General features: G+C 41.5%; 1 protein-coding gene across 3 annotated transcripts in view; it reads left to right on the top strand.

Annotated features, from left to right (window-relative positions):
* The window catches only part of Me2 (malic enzyme 2), an 88,919-nt gene that overhangs the window by 28,708 nt on the left and 42,894 nt on the right, over nucleotides 1–17,317 (top strand). For all 3 annotated transcript variants that reach the window (XM_045144254.1, XM_004667491.2, XM_045144255.1), the window contains 5 exons: nucleotides 4,852–4,985; nucleotides 11,231–11,380; nucleotides 14,067–14,142; nucleotides 15,910–16,071; nucleotides 16,317–16,420. In XM_045144254.1, the coding sequence (XP_045000189.1) occupies nucleotides 4,852–4,985; nucleotides 11,231–11,380; nucleotides 14,067–14,142; nucleotides 15,910–16,071; nucleotides 16,317–16,420 (626 nt within the window). The remainder of the gene's footprint in view (nucleotides 1–4,851; nucleotides 4,986–11,230; nucleotides 11,381–14,066; nucleotides 14,143–15,909; nucleotides 16,072–16,316; nucleotides 16,421–17,317) is intronic.

Raw genomic sequence — 17,317 nt, 5'->3', positions numbered from 1 at the left:
TATTTGAAAGTGTATTCTTTTGTCATATTCAGGTATGCAAGGGGAAGACCCAATTGGTTTGTAGATCGGGAGGGTGGGCCCCAGGGCCAGCCCACCTGGGCTGTTTCTTTAGGTAGCACGCTAGACTGTGGGCAGCAGGAGGCACTGTAGATCAGTCTCAATCAGATACGAATTCCATTCCTGCCAAGATTTCCATTCTTGGGCCAAGGTGAGGTGGCATATGGTGTAGCAACTCCTGGTTCCCTCTGAGCCTCAGTTTCTAACTGAAACTGCCTAGAAGAACCTAGCTTTCTGCTTTTCATGTCTTAAGCTTTGTTTCAATCACTGGGAGTTATGTTTAGATAAGGTTCTGTCTTATTGACTGTGTTTTAGGTTCATTTTGGACAGTACCATTCAAATACTTTGTATCTTTTTCAGAGTCTTAGATACAGTAGCCATTTGATAAATATGTTGGGGATTTTTGTTTGTTGTTAACATTTAAATCTAGCCTAGGCTGACCTGAAATTCACTATGTAGTCTCAGCTCTCAGTGTCAAGCTCTCAGTGATCCTTCTACCTCTGCCTCCCAAGTGATTAAAGGCATGCACCACCACATCCAGCTGAGAATTTAAGAGATTTTTTTTTAATATTTTATTTTTTAATTTTTTTGTTTTTATTTTATTTATTTATTTGTAAGTGACAGAGAAAGACGCAGAGAGAAAGAATGGGCAGGCCAGGGCTTTCAGCCACTGCAAACGAACTCTAGGCCCATACACCCCCTTGTGCATCTGGCTAACGTGGGTCCTGGGGAATCGAGCCTTGAACCGGGATCCTTAGGCTTCATAGGCAAGCGCTTAACTGCTAAGCCATCTCTCCAGCCCTATTTTATTTTTGTTTATTTATTTGAGAGAGAGAGAGAGAGAATGGGCACACCAGGACCTCCAGTGCTGCAAGTGAACTCCAGATGCATCTGTCACTTTGTGGCATCTGGTTTCCATGAGTCCTGGGGCATTGAACCTAGATCCTTTGGCTTTGTAGGCAAGTGCCTTAACTGCTTAACTGTCATCTCTCCAGCCTTCTAAGAGACTTTTTATTTTTAAATCAGTATTGATCATTAGATGTGTTAGCTTTCCTTCTGTTACTAAGACAAATACCTCATATAATCAGGGTTTTTTGTTTGTTTGTTTGTTTGTTAATTTGTGAGCCAGAGTCTCAGATAGACTGTGAACTTACTTTGTAGTCTAGACCAGCCTCCAACTAATGATCCTCTTCCTACAGTTTCCTAGGTATTGTAATTACAGGCCTGTATCCCATGCCCAGCTTGATATAATTCTTAAATAGGAAAGGAGTTTTAGTTTATAGCTAATAGAGGATTTGTTCTGCGGGGTTTTTTATTTTTGTTGTTGTTGTTTTTTGTTTTTTTTAAGGTACAGTCTCACTCTAGCCCAGGCTAACCTGGAATTCACTATGTAGTCTCAGGGTGGCCTCAAACTCACAGTGATCCTCCTACCCCTGTCTCCTGAGTGCTTGGATTAGAGACGTGTACCACTACGCCCAGCTGCTGCAGTCAATTTGTTCAGCTGCTTTGGGCCTGCAGCAAGGCAGAAAGTGCATGACAGAGCAAAGCCCTTTACCTTGTCTGGGACAAGGAAGAAAGAAAGAAAGAAACCAATACCCCACAGTCCTCTTCAAGGTCACACTCCTCAGTGACCAGAAGACCTCACCGTAGGCCCTACTTAACGCTCCACTTCCCAGGCACACCACTCCAGACCAAGACTTCCTCATATGCGCCTTTGGGGGACATTTAAGATCCGTGATGTAGCATTCCACCCTGACCTCAAAAGGCTCATGCTCATGCCACATTGCAAGGTACATGCAGTCCATATCCAAGACTCTCAAGGTCCCAGCTGTTCTGGTATCACTCAGATGTCAAAATCCAGAGACTTCGGTGACAAATTCTGTGAGCCTCTGAGAATCACGAGGAAAGTCACTTACTCCCAAGACACACAGTATCCAATGGTGAGCACTCCTGCTGCAAGAAGGAGGAATAGAGGCAGAGATAGGAGTGGACCAAAAGAAGACCAAAGCCCAGCAGGACAAACATCCACTCCTAACCTCTTCTGTCTGGCTATAGGGGTTTCCTCGGGCTTGGGCAACCCCAGCCCTCTGGCCTTACTGGCTGCAGTCTTCCTGGCCCTTCTCTTGCTCTGACTGCACATGGCCTACGGCTTTTCCTCAGCAGATACTCCTGGTTCCGGGGTCCGTGTTTCCCTCCGGTCTTCACTGCGGCTTCAGCTTTACTCCCGTGGCTCCACATGCAGCCTGCAGACTGCTGATGGTGACACTGCCTGGCATCCAGCCTTTCATTTAACATCTTTTTTTTCTTGATATTTATTTGAGAGAGAGAAAGAGGCAGGGTGGGGGGTGCAGGGAAAATTGGGGATGCCAGGGCCTCTAGCCACTGCAGACGAACTCCAAATGCATGTACCCCTTGTGCATCTGGCTTATATGGGTCCTGAGAAGTCTAACCAAGGACCTTTGGCTTTGCAGGCAAGCACCTTAACCACTAAGCCATCTCTTCAGCCCTCATGTGACATCTTCATGAACCCATAACTTGCATCCTGCATAGCCACAAAACTGGCATGGCTCAGTTGATCCCAAAGCTTTACATGCATTGAGTATAATAAATAATGATAACCTCCTTCCTCGGCCTCTCCAGTGCTGGGATTGCAAGTGTGCCAGTGTGTGCCACTGTGCCTGTAGTCTTACAGTGATGGGTATTTCCTCTCCTCCCTCCACAACCCCCGTTCTGAAGACCTCACACTAGCTCCAGTCCTGTTATGCATTGGTTTTTCTGAGGTGTTCTTTTTTTTTTTTTTTTTTTGAAGTTTATGCTCTTTAAAAAAAAAAATTATTTACTTATTTAAAGAGAGTCAGAGAGAAAGAGGCAGACAGAGATTGTATGTGTGTGCCAGGGCCTAAAGCCACTGCAAACAAACTCCTGACACATGCACCACCTTGTGCATCTGGCTTACATGGGTACCGGGGAATCGAACCGGGGTCTTAGGCTTTGTAGGCAACTGCTTTAACTGCTAAGCCATCTCTTCAGCCCTTTTTTTTTGAATCGGCAAGAGAATTGGCATGCCAGAGCCTCCAGCCATTGCCGTCAGTCTCCAGATGTGTGCGCCAGCTTGTGTGCATGTGTGGCCTTGTGCACTTGCGTCACATTGTGTGGCCAGCTTATGTAGGATCTGGAGAGTCATACATTGAGTCCTTAGGCTTCACAGGCAAGCACCCTAACAGCTGTGCCATCTCTCCAGCCCTGAAATCTGTATTGTTGTGTTTGTGTAATGAAGTCTCTGGCTAGTACTAGTATGGCGGTCAGCTAATGATTGTACAGAGATGAACATATTTGGAATCAGAACGAGTAAGGCTTCCTGCATGCTGCTGCCTGCCTCCGGGCTCAGACAGGCAGTTTACAAATATGTATTAGGCTTCACTTCCTGCCCAGAGCCTCCAGGTTAGCTTAGGGCCTTTCACGTCTTTCCTGGGTTTGTCCACAGCTCAGGCTTCCTAGAGTCCTGTAAATACCTCCTAGCTTTTCAAAGCTTCTCTCCCACAGACGCTTCATTGCTTAAGCTTTCCTTTTCACCTGTTTGATTATTTTCCTGACCTCAGGTGTGATCCTCTGTTCAAGCAGCTGCTGTGTTGAAAAGTTGCCTCTGATTGTTTTCAACAAATTCTATTTTCGGGAAGAGGGAATGGTATTAGCACATGCTAAGGCTGGTCAGTAAATACATATCATCTGGGCTTTGGCAAAATCTCCAGCTAGTGACCTCCAAGCGGCTACTTTTAGCTATAACTAGTTGCTGGTTGCAGGATGGGGAAAGGGTTCAGGCAAGTAACCATGCCCTGAAGCGTAGAATCCAGCTGCTTTGAAGAGCGCCCTTTTGGTGGCAAGCCTTTACTTCGTTTCCAGAACTTAAAAAAAAAAAAAAGAAAGAAAGAAAGAAAATTGAATCTGATAGTGTGGCCAGTTTCTTATCCCTTTTATGGAGGAAAGAGTTTTCAGAAATCCACACTTCAGCACTTTTCTGGAATCATGTTGTAATAAACAATTTCCCCCACAGCTAAAACCAGAAATGGAAGATTTTCTGAAGTAGATTAATTTTAGCTGGTTTTGTTGATTTCATCATGTGTCACCTGAGTCTGTATAACATGTAGCTTTATATGGCTTTTCTGAGTACAAGTAGGTTAATAGTGTGATTTCATTGCAGCATGCTTTTTTCCCCCATGAGTCTTAGAGGTCTTTGTACTGCTTTATATACTCACAGATAGGTTTAACTGTTTCTGTGGTAAGGAGATACCCACTTTCAGTTAGTTTGTAGCAGCCAAGGCGCCATGTTTACAGCCAGGTCTGTGTAAACCTCTGCCTTGAGTGTTTGGGTATTTCTCTGGGATGGCTATCTTGAAGTCATAATGCTTAACTGAAGAATATGTGTGCTGAAGATTTTAAATCTTCAGACATAAGTCTGGGGTCCGAGAATGACCACACACTAAAGATTTAAAATCTAAGATTTTAAAAATCTATTCCAAAAGCCCACACTAGCTCACATTTCCAGCAATGATACCAGAGAGGTAACTCTGCCCATACCCTTGTCAATACTAGGTATTATGAATCATAAAATTTTGAAGTCTCAGTATTTTGTGGATTTTCAAAACTTGCATTCAAATTACATTTTTTAAGAGATAAAATGCATCTTTATTTTTTACATTTTAAAATTACATTTGAAAGGATGTAATTTTAAAGGATGTAATTTAAAGGATGGCTACTGGTGTCAGCAATAATTTTAATCCTTTTGTTTCTCTTTAGGGAATGGCATTTACATTACAAGAACGACAAATGCTTGGTCTTCAAGGACTTTTACCTCCTAAAATAGAGACACAAGATATTCAAGCCTTACGATTCCATAGAAACTTGAAAAAGATGAGTAGCCCTTTGGAAAAGTAAGTTAATTGGGTGTTTGAGTTTTTTTATTGACAGTCTTTTTGTTCTGTTTTTCAAGGTAGCCCAGGCTGATCTGGAATTCACTATGTATCTCAGGTTAGCCTCAAATTCACAGTGATCCTCCTACCTCTGCCTCCCAAGTGCTGGGATTAAAGGCATGTGCCACCACACCTGGCTGATAATCTTTTTTAAATTGATAGACTTTTTGATTAGAAAAAAATGGGTCTGTTATGGCAGAAGAAATACGTAGTCTCACGATGAAGTTTGTTTTAACTCCTCCGTGATTGTTCCCTTCATTTTGTGTCTTATTTGTCATGTCATAGTTATAAAATTTGACAGAAATCAGTTTTTGTTCCAATGCCTGTGCGTTTCACACGTGACTAGAACATTGGAAACATAGGGTGTCATCTAATTTGTGCATATTTTATTCAGAAACTTTTATTGGTCACCTTACTTTGTGTATAACTCTAATAATAGGTTGTGAGGTTAGAAAGTTCAAGGATGAGAAACTGCATCAGAGAGGGCCTCTTTTCCGGTGCACTCTTGAGTCTCAAGTCTGCATGGGACACCTCATAGTGAGGAGGTAAAACTGGCTTCTATAATAGATCCACTATGCTAACAACTAGCATACTCCCTTGATAACTTATCCGTGTACGAAAGGATGGATACGCTCAGGAGAACAGAGCCCTTATGCTGGAGCTACCTCCCACAGGTCCTACATCCAGACACCACTGGCTGATGACTTTGGGAATTAAGTTTCTAATACATGAAATTTAACAAATGCTTTGAAACCACAGCAGTGACCCACCCAGTAACATGTAGCCTGGCCTTCTGAGAGCTTAGCAACAGTTAGCTATATGTGACCGTCATTGTACTGTATACTGCACTGTGACATGAAGTGTAAGAGTGTGCCTGCAGTATGGATTCTGAAAGCATGGTGTAGGAAGTGAGCCCAGCATGGGGATCAGATAAAGCTCCCTGGGAAGTGACTGCCGGGCCGAAGGCTAAACAGTATGTTGCATGTAACAGTCAAACTGAGAGAGGAACAAAGTATTGTAGGTCGAGGGATCCATCTTGTTAGACATAAGTCTGGGGTCTGAGAACGACCACTCTCTAAAGAAGGGTACAGCCATGAAGGGCTCAGGCCGCCAGCACACCTCATGGCAGTCCACTGGCTCGCTTTCTATCCTAATACAAAGATCCTGGCTTCACTCTGGATCAGACTTTGGCCTCAGTCTTATGTGACTAAGCTTTGGTTTCAAGGACTGTTGACTCAGGAGTAGCTTTTCCACTAAATGACATTCTCTAGAGATGTTTCCCTACCTTATCTAACCCTTTACTCGAAAAGACAGATTGTCTTTCACATTTCTCACTCAGGTACAATTCCTGGTATATTAATGTAACCCCCAGAAGCTGAGTCACAGCTTTTGTTTTGTTAACCTTGGTTCTCGTTCTGCTTTTTGAAGACTTGAGGTTTTATCTGTGTTTGTATGGGGCTTTGAAATCTACAGACCCAGGCATGCATTAAGACACTTCACACCCTATAAATTTCCAGTCTGGACAAAGGAGTGTATATGGCAGATGTTCAGTACCCCTGATTTGTTCAGCCTGTAAGCTCAAGTCTTACATGTATTTATATGTATGCATTGAAAATGGACCATCATCATATTCATATTTCTTACAGTCTGAACACAGGACTGAGTGTTCTTCTGGGGTTCAGTATAAAATACTGATGTTGGAGTGGTTTCTGTGATGGGGAAAAGAAAGGCTGCAATAGATTGAAAAGTAAGTGGGCAGAGCCAAAAATGGAATCGTGCTCAATAAATTCAAGGGAAGAAGAAAGACATTGAGCTATTAATAAAAATGGATCAAAATTTGAGAGTTCTAGAAAGTTGAACATGTTCATAGATAAAAGGATGAGCTCAGGAAAAGAATAATTGCTACAGTGAGGTCCAGAGAGAAAGGCATATGGTTAATGCAGAAGTAGAGGTGTTGCCTTGCTGTAAAGGGTGATAATTTTTTTTTTTTTTTTGAGAGGGAGAAAGAAGCAGACAGAGAGAGAGAGAGAGAGAGAGCACGCCAGGGCCTCCCACTGCCAATGAACTCCAGATGCATGTGTCCCCTTGTACATCTGGCTTAAGTGGGTCCTGGAGAGTCGAACTGGGATCCTCTGGCTTTGCAGACAAATGCCTCAACTGCTAAGCCATCTCTCCAGCCCTGATATATAGATTTTAATAATGATGGTGATGACAAAAAGCTTCATGCCTGATTACCTTGATTTTTCTTTATGATGTATGTGAATGTCACAGCTAAGATTTAGAGGGACCACGGACAATAGAGTTGACAGGCAGTGTAATAAATGCTAAAAAGCCATTCAGTTATGAGATAAAACCCAATCAAGTTAGGCAAGAAAAGATGAGAACAAGTCTGGCATGGTGGTGCACACCTGTAATTCCATTCCTCAGGAAGCTGAAATAGTAGATAAGGATCACATGTTCATGACCAGCCTGAGCTACATGGTAAGACCCCATTCTGTACAGCAGTGCTACTTTTCCCTGGGAAAGGAGAACCTTCACCTTTATTCAGGTTCTGTGTAGTCTGCTGTGCTGGCAAAGGTGCTGCATCCATGTATTCTGGGCTGTTGTATGCCAGGCTTAGAACCTTCTGTGTTACAAAAATGAAATCCAGCCTTTTTGTCAAGGAGTTCAGTGTTTGGTGGTAGAAGGTAGTGGACTGATAAAGGTTTGCGTAAGTTTTTAAATGGTGACAACTGTGGGAGACTGCTTAGAGTAAGACAGCCGGGTCCTGGGAGCTGGTAGGATGGAAGAAACTGAATGAACCACAAAGTAGAGTTCTCAAAAAAATGAGCAAGTGAGGGCATTATATAACTAGGCGAATGATGGAGGTTGTGGTCAGTGGAATGGGGCAGTCATTGTTTCTGAGCTGTAACAGACGTAGGTGAGGACACAAAATCACCGGCGGGCATGCAGCAGGGGGACTGAAGTGAGATGAAGGTGAAGTGGTAACGTAAGAAGGCCCAGGGATTGCGCAACTTTTCTTCTCACATATCCAGTGGATGGCTCGCCCATTCTTTCCCTAACACCCTGGCTCTTCCTTTTACAAAGCTGCCTTTCCCATTTCATTAGCCTAGCTACTTTTGGTTATGTCTTTATAGTAAGACGAAATCTCTCTAATTCTGTTGGTACCATTTCTGCTCCTAGTAGCAACATGGAAAATATAATTCCCTTCTTATCTATTCACCAACCATTTGCATACCAGTTTGCATTAGTTACACCACTTCTTGTTACTGGGACAAAATACTTGACAAATATCAGTTTATAGGAGGAAGGTTTGTGTCAGCTTACTGTTAGAGGTTATAGTCTGTCGTGGCAGGAAGTTAAGGCAGCTGGTCACATTCAGCCCGCAGTAGGGAGGTAGAGAGCAATGAATGCTGCTGCTCAGCCAGCTCTCTCCTCACACTGACCCAGGACCTCAGCCCATAGAATGGTGCTGTCCTCAGTTAAGGCCTCAGCCCACAGTTGAAGCAGATCTTCCCATCTCAAATACCGTAATTATAAGATAATTCCTCCCCTGTGTTGGAAATATATCTTAGTTGTTAAGGAGCTTGCCTGTGAGGTCTAGGGACCCACAGGTTTGACTCCCTAATACCCACGTAAAGCCAGATGCACAAGGTGACACATGAGTCTGGAGTCCATTTGCAGTGGCTGGAGGCCCTGGAATGTCCATTCTCTCCCAAATAATAAGTAAATAAAACATTCAAAAAAAGATAATCCCTCCCAAGTGATTCTTGTCAACTTGACAATTAATACAATTGGATGCTAACTCTTGGAAATCCAGATTCCAGAAGCTTATCAACCTTTGATGGACTTATGTCCTAATGAGCCCATCATAAATTGAAAGTATTATATGTTGAAGATGCATGTAATATACCCAATCTACTAAATATCATAACTTAACACTTGGCAAAATGCCATTTACTGACCCTGTTGCTTGCATGGCTACCCAAGAGCTATAACTCATTATGGCTCAAGAGAGAAAATTTGCATGTAACTTCCTTTGCTATGCTGAATCACTTTAGGATTTTTTGACTGTACTATAATCTGAAAACCATACAGAATTGAATACAGAAGAGGTAATAACGTACTGTGGGGCTTAAACACAGGAAAATACACGTGGTGGGTCGGTAGAGCAGCCCCCAAGCTACATTAGGAGATAAGAGTAAGGGACGGTTCCTGGGCAGCAGGGGTCAGGCAGAGGGCTGCCCACTGCACCATGTCCTCATAAGAGTTGCAGCGCATTTGCAGAAATGGAGAAGTAGGTCGGTACCGAGGAAACGAGGCTTGGAAGTATACAGAGGTCTTACTATTTTAGGAGTTAGAGCTTTCTTTTACTGACATTTGAAAGCCTTTTAAAGAGAATAGAAATGATCTCAGGTAATGTTTTTAAGAGAGCAATGGTTTGGAGCAGGGAAGGAAAGTTGTATAAAGATTGGTTAGTTGCTTGGACTGGTTATGAGTAGGAGGAAATAGTTTTGAAAGATATTTCGCAGGTAGACTGTAGGTCTTGATGTACTTGCGGAGGGGAGAGTGGGAGAAGGAAAGTAAGAATGATGTCTGATTTCCCTGTTGGGTCACATGGTAGGAGAAGAAGAAACAAGGTTGATGCAAAGCTAAGTTTTATTTAAGACACATTAATCTCAAACTAATTTGTGGTTTTCAAGCTATATGTTCCTGTTCTTCACACTTATTTTTTATTTTATATATACATTTATATATAATTTATTTTCATGTGTGTATGTGTTAGGGTGCACCAGGAAGGGCCTCCTGCACTGCAGATAAACTCCAAATTTTGTGTCTGGCTTTACATGGTTACTGGAGAATCACCCCAGGCTATCAGGCTTGTAAGCAAGTGCCTTTAACCTGTAAGCATTCTCTCCAGCACCACACTTTATATTTAAAAGAAGTTATTTAGGGCTCAAGAGATGGTGTAGTGGTTAAGGTGCTTGCCTGCAAAACCTAAGGACCCAGGTTCGACTCCCCAGAACCCATGTAAGCCAGATGTACATGGTGTTGCATACATCTGGAGTTAGTTTGCAGTGGCTAGAGACCCTGATGTGCCCATTCATATTCATTCTCTCTCCCTCTCATTATATTTTATTTATGTAAATAAAATACTAAAGAAAGGTATTTACATGTTTATATACTATTGACCATTGACTTTCTTGGGCTGCCTTTCTCTTCCCTGTACCTTATAATTAATGCTTAAAACCCACTGGATTTATTTGTTCGTTTGTATGTAAGAAGAAAGAATATGAGAATGTGTGCACTAAGGCCTCTTGCCACTGTAAACGAACTCCAAACTCATGCACCACCTTGTGTGCCTGGCTGTATGTGGGTACTATGGAAATGAACCTGGGTCATTAGGCTTTACAGGCAAGCGTCTTAACTGCTGAGCCATCTCTCCAGCCTCCCACTGAATTTTAAACTGCCAGGGGTATCTTGCTATGTCCTGGAATTCAGCATGGTGCCTAGCACAGGTACTGTTTGGTAAACATTTGGATGACTAACACCTCATTTTGTTTCCTTATTCACATGCCAGCCTCCTGGCAGACTGGCTTCTCTTGGTGATCTCTGTATTTACTATTCACATGCCAGCCTGCCTCCTGGCAGATTGGCCTCTCGTGGTGATCTCTGTATTTATTATTCACAAGCCAGCCTCCTGGCAGACAGGTTTCTTGTGGTGATCTCTTTATTTTCAGGCTTTGTACAGAGCTTTAGCTACTGTTTCTCTGGCTATTAAAAAAATATCATCATCTACCATTTTAAGTAAATCTATATTTTTGCTAATTTTTACTCCTGGATGTTAAAGAGTGGTAATGTAGGATTTGGGGAAATTTTTAGGAGGGTTGCTAAGGTTAACTTTAAAAAACCAAAATTTTCATTTGTGGGCTAGAGAGATAGGCTAGTGGTTAAGTGCTTGACTGTGAAGCCTAAGGACCCTGGTTAAAGGCTCGATTGCCCCGGACCCATGTTAGCCAGATGCACAAGGGGGCGCACGCGTCTGGAGTTCATTTGCAGTGGCTGGAAGCCCTGTTGCGCCCATTCTCTCTCTCTCTCTTTCTGCCTCTTTCTCTGTTGCTCTCAAACAAATAAACAAAAATGAACAAAAAAAATTCCATTTGTCATGCAGGCTGACTCACCTTATTTACTGTGCTTAATTTCAGATACATCTATATAATGGGTATCCAAGAAAGAAATGAGAAACTGTTTTATAGAATACTACAGGATGATATCGAAAGTCTAATGCCAATTGTATACACACCAACAGTTGGGCTTGCCTGTTCCCAGTATGGACACATCTTTAGAAGACCTAAGTAAGGCTTATTTTAAAAAATATGTAAATTATTATTATATAAGAAAAATCATTCCATAACACCAAATTAGATTTCAATGTGTTAAAGTCTTATCTCCCTGTTGCCCACCTCATAAAAGCTTAATTTATATTGAAAGAGGTTAATAAAAAAAAACCAACATGTTCATATTTTTTTCATAGAAATAATAGAATTATTTCTCACCTGTTAAGTATCACGATCATTACAAGAATCCTGTGCTTTTTGTAGTGATCATTAAAGTTTTGGCCAGTTTGCCAAGTGAAGGGCTTCCCTAGTTATTTGCAGCTTTATTTTCTAATATTTCCCCTCCCCCCTTTTAAATCAGCTTTCATAAATTTTAATTTCAAGTGGGTCTGGCTGTTCCCAACTCTTATAGGGAAGGAGTACTGGAATGGGCTGTTCACCTGCAGTCCTTGGATGAGCTACATAGTCCCTCTGAATGTTGTCTTCCCTGTCAGACAGGGGTGGTAGTACCCGTGAAAGCTACTTAGAGGACTGATAGGTTGGTTCTTTATAAGTTTATATACATACTAGTTATGCTGCCCTCTCTAACCTATTGTTTTCCTTGGTCCTTGTTTTTTTCCCATGGCTAATCCACACTGATACAAACATAGACGCTGAGATATCTAGTCTGGTAACTCCTTCTAACTTTAGAGTGCATAAGAAGCATCTGTTGGTATTATGGCAGAGGTTGAACCTTGACAACTCTCCTGTCCTCTCCCTTCCATCCCCAAGATTCTGCTGAGGGAGAAAGGGCTGATTGGTCTGAAATTCGGTGAAGACCCTCCATGATTGTGCGACACTGAGGAGCACTGTCTGTTCTAATCTGCATGCTGACCTCAGCTAACATATCTAAGACATTTCTGTAATACCATTCAGCCCTTTGCTGCTTTTGTAGGTTTTTTAAATACTTTATTTATTAGAGAGATTGAGAATGAACATGACAGGGCCTCTTGCTCCTGCAAATGAACTCCAGGCACATACACCACTTTGTGCATCTGGCTTTACAAGTATAAATCAGACAAAGACTGACAGACTTTTGCAAGTTAATGCCTTTAAGTGTTTATCCATCTCATCAAGCCCTTCTGCAGTTTCTTATTAGAACAGTGGTTCTCCACTCAGATGGAAGGATAGAAGGAAACAGAAATACTGCTGACCAGACTTCACCTCTAGGGATTCTGATTCAGTTAGTCTGCCAAGTGGGATCATTTCATAGAAGTTCCTTGTGTGGTTTTCATGTGCACCCAGAGATGAGAACTGATAGACATACAGAGCTTGGCTTTTGGATGCTGTATCTCATAACTGCACAGTGTCCTCTGCAAGAGATTTGTTTTACTTACTTAGTCATTAGATCATGGGTGACTTGGCATTGTAACAAGCTCATGAGACAATGACATAGCCATGGTTCAGAAAAGGCCGAGACTGTTGACTGACACTGCAGTAATGCCAAAGACACCAGGGGAAAGGCAAACATCAGAGTAAGTTCAAAGACAACGAGGCCATTTCTGCCTGACCTGTTTCCTTATTCTGTACTTCTCTTTCCTTTATTGAATCCTAATTATCCGATTTAGAGAACAGTATCCCGAGTGTGTGTATGTGTGTGTATATATATGTGTGTGTGTGTGTATATATATATATATATATATATATATATGATTATATATAATAGATTAAATATATATATATAATAGATTAAATATATATATATAATAGATTAAATATATATATATATATTTAATCTATTTATTAAAGAAAGAGATAGAAGCAGAAAGAGTGTGTGTTTGTGTGTGTATGAATGGGCACATCAGGGCCTCTGGTCAGTGCAAATGAACTCCAGATTCATGTACCACCATGTGCATCTAGTTTATGTGGGCATGGGGAAATCGAACCTGGCTTTGCAGGCAAGCACCTTAACCACTAAGCCATCTCTCCAGTCCCTGAGGTTTTTGTTTTGTTTTCTGTAGTTGTTGTTAGGCATTCTACAATGTATACCTACTTAAAAGCTACATATTGGGCATGATAAATATATAGCTTTTGTCAATAAAAAAAAAAAAATTAAAGAAGCCGGGCGTGGTGGTGCATGCCTTTAATCCCAGCACTCGGGAGGCAGAGGTTAGGAGGATCGCCATGAGTTCAAGGCCAGCCTGAGACTACATAGTGAATTCCAGGTCAGCCTGGGCTAGAGTGAGACCCTACCTCGAAAAAACCAAAATAAATAAATAAATAAATAAATAAATAAAAATTTAAAGAAATGAAAATAACTTTTTCTACTGTTCCAAGTGCTGCTTCTTTATGTGAGTGCATTTTTATTTTCTTCCCTCTCCTGCTCCTTCAAATTTAAATCTTTCAGTGTCATTGAGTTTAGTAGTATTTTATTAGGCCTTACAATGCTTCTTGGTGTTGGTGATTTGGATATGCCATATAGATATATTACTCTTTGGTTAAAATAATCATATGATTTAACAGTAATCTTCATTATAGCCCTATGTGAAAAATGTTCAAAATGCTTGAAAATATTTGGAAATAAATCAGTGTGACATAGCTGAATTTGCTTGGGAATGAAACTGTATCTTGATATTTTCTTACAATATTTAAATATTCCAATTATGGACAAAAACTTAAACCAAAAACTGTCATGAAATGCAAAGGTGTTTTTGTTCTGTTGCAGGGGATTATTTATTTCAATCTCAGACAGAGGTCATGTTAGATCAATTGTGGATAACTGGCCAGAAAATCATGTTAAGGTACTAAGAGCACACCCCTCCTTTTCACACTGTTTTCTTTTTCCTTGTAAGTGAACTCTAAATTGCCAAGAATAGTTTTTCATTGTTGCTCTGATCTATTAGCACCTGTGTACCTGCCGACATTGCTTCATGTCCTAGGAGATGATGATAGTTCTAAAACAGATGACTGGTACAGAATTTGACTCTGAGAAAGAAATCGGAGCTAGTGTACAAAACAGCTCTTTCATAGTCACTGCCCCCTTAATTTCCTGCCTTGTCTCTATGCCTCTTCTATTTCACTAATGTTATTCTAGGAAGAAAATAGAAACCCCTGAACCAGGGGTGGTGGTGCATACCTATAAGCTCAGCATTTGGGAAGTGGAGGCAGGAGGATCAGAAGTTTTTAATATCATCCTCCCCTACACAGCAAGTTCAAGGCCAACCTGGGATGCATGAGACCTTTTCTCTGATAAAAGAAAGAAAGGGAGGGAAGGAGAGAGAGAGAGAGAAAGAAAGAAAATAAAGACAAACATAAAAGAAAAGGTGTTATAACAGCTTTTGTTCTGGGCAGAGGTTAATGTCTTTTTGTCTTTAATTATAAGCTAGATATAGATCATTAGCAAATAAGAAACACTTGGGGGTAGGGATACATGCATAAAGCCCTAGTTTGGATCCTAGCACATCATAAACCTGGCCTGGGGCTACACACCCGTAGTTCCAGTACTCCACAGGTGGAGGCAGGAGAATCAGAAGTTCACAGTCATCCTCTGCTGTATAGCAAAGTTGAGATCCTAGGGGTTGGGGGAAGAAGAGAAGATGAGGAGGAAGGGAGAAAGAAGTCTCAAAAGAGTTTTAAATATAGCAAATATAAACCATGGTCATATAGTTATCTCCTGTAAAACAGAATTTAAGAACATATATCCAGATCTTTCAGTAGGCTTTTGTGCTTGTTAGAGGCAATAATTTTACTTGCCTTGATTACATCATCTTTACAAAAGTAAACACTAATGAATGGTTCTACTGTGGTGCTGCATGCTTGAAATCCCAGCAGGTAGAGGTAGGAGGAGCTTAAGGCCATAGCTGACCATGGTGTCACCATGCCTTTAATCTCAGCACTCAGGAGGCTACCACTGTAGGAGAATCACTGTGAGTTTGAAGCCAGTGTGAGAGTATATATTGATTTCCAGGTCAGCTTGGGCTAGAGCAAGACCCTACCTGAAAACACCCCCTCCTAAAAAGAGTTTAAGGTCATCTTTTGGCTGTATAAGGAGTTAAAGGCCAGCCTGAACTACACAAGACCCTGCCTAATACCCTTTTCCCCCAGAAAAAAATAAAAATTGTTAGATAATTTAGAAAAAAATTGGTAAAATAACGAAGCTTACAGTATCATCTTAAAGCCTTAGGTGTAGGTGCATTTATTTTTAAATTCTAGATCTTTCTCTACTTTTGATAGTAGGGTTTGTTGTTGTTATTTTGTTTGGCTGAGGTTATTGTTTTGGGGTGTCACACTATTTCTAAACTCTTTTTATTACAGTACTCTCTTCCTTAGAATTTTGTTTGCTTCTCCCATATAAGTCTTTTGGAAATATTTAAATGGGTTCAAAAGTCATAAGCATTCTGTTCCCAGACCAAAGAAAAACGATCTAGTTAATGCTTATCCTAGGTTAAGTATGCTTCATGGGTTTACACTGGAAGTGATATTATAAACAGTTTTATTTTTTAAAGTGAGAGTAAAGATGCATTTCTGTAGTGCTGTTTTTGACTGCTACTTGCTTGTTTGTGATAAAGGCCGTGGTGGTGACTGATGGAGAGAGAATTCTGGGTCTTGGAGATCTGGGTGTCTATGGAATGGGAATTCCAGTAGGAAAGCTTTGCTTATATACAGCCTGTGCGGGAATACGGCCCGAGAGGTGCCTACCAGTGTGCATTGACGTGGGAACTGACAACAACGTGAGTGATACCATTCTTCCCCTTTGCCTCCCTTCTCTTTTTCTTTAACTCATCATGGTTGCCTTCTGAAGACGGTTTGAAATGGGAAAATCTTATGTGTAGATCTGAAGCTTTTCTTAAACTCACTGTTATATGAGTAATAGTAAGTTAAACCTATGAAAATTTCTAAAAGGATTGCAGTTTTTATTTTATGTCTGTCTAATAATGTAATATGATTTTATGTTTACATTTGATTTCTTATACAGGCACTCTTAAAAGATCCATTTTACATGGGCTTGTATCAGAAACGAGATCGCTCTCAACTTTATGATGATCTGATTGATGAGTTTATGAAAGCAATTACTGACAGGTATCTTTAAAAGCTTATATATATGAGAGACACGAGGCACCTGAGTGGTGGGGAGCATGGAGGCTTCATTCTGCTTTGCTTTCCTTTGTCTACCCGGTGTTTGCAAAGGGGAGACTAAGTTTTGGGAACTTTTGTTCTTTCCTGTCCAGTGATGCGCCTGGTGTTCTGTTTTTCTGGCGTTAACCAGACGTATGGAGGGAAGTCTGCGTTCACTTCCGCTGGCAACCCTCATTGCACCGCCCTGCCAGCCGTCCTCACAAATGGCCAGGCTCGCTTGCACCACTGCTCGGATGCTCCCCTGCAGCATATTTTGGGTGGGTGGGTGTTTTAAGAGAGAGAAAGTGGACATGCCAAGGGCGCATGTGCCCCCTTGTGCATCTGGCTTACCTGGATCCTGGGGAATTGGACCTGGCTCCTTTGGCTTTGCAGGCAAGTGCCTTAACCATTGAGCCATCTCTCCAGCCCTATTTTGTGGGGTTTTTTTTTTTTTTTTTTGAGATAGGGTCTCATCTAGACCAGGCTGTGTATAAGTTGTTTTCTATATTGCTGTGACAAAATAACCAAAAGAAAACAAGATCACTGTGTGAGGTGGGGCAGGCACAAGACAAGCTTGATGGAGCTGGTCACATGGTGTCAGCAGAGAGACGAATGCTCCTGTTCCCTGATCTTCTGCCTCACAAGTGTTGGTATTCCAGGCCTGCACCACTCCTGGCTCGCCTTTGTTTTAATAACAATTTTTGTTGGAAGCTTTAGGAAAATATTTCAAATTGGTCATGTCCCCATTAAGTTATCCTCTTATGTCCCCTCCCCTCTGCCTTTCCACTGAGGGCTTTTCTCAGTGACGGCATCTCTAAGTTGGCCTTCAGGATGCTTTCTTCCCTCCCAGCATACCTTAGC

Source organism: Jaculus jaculus, chromosome 2 (assembly GCF_020740685.1).
Source record: "Jaculus jaculus isolate mJacJac1 chromosome 2, mJacJac1.mat.Y.cur, whole genome shotgun sequence".
In the NCBI taxonomy this organism is placed as follows: Eukaryota; Metazoa; Chordata; class Mammalia; order Rodentia; family Dipodidae; genus Jaculus; species Jaculus jaculus.
The sequence above is the reverse complement of the archived record's forward strand: the minus strand, read 5'-3'. Positions and strand labels throughout refer to the sequence as shown.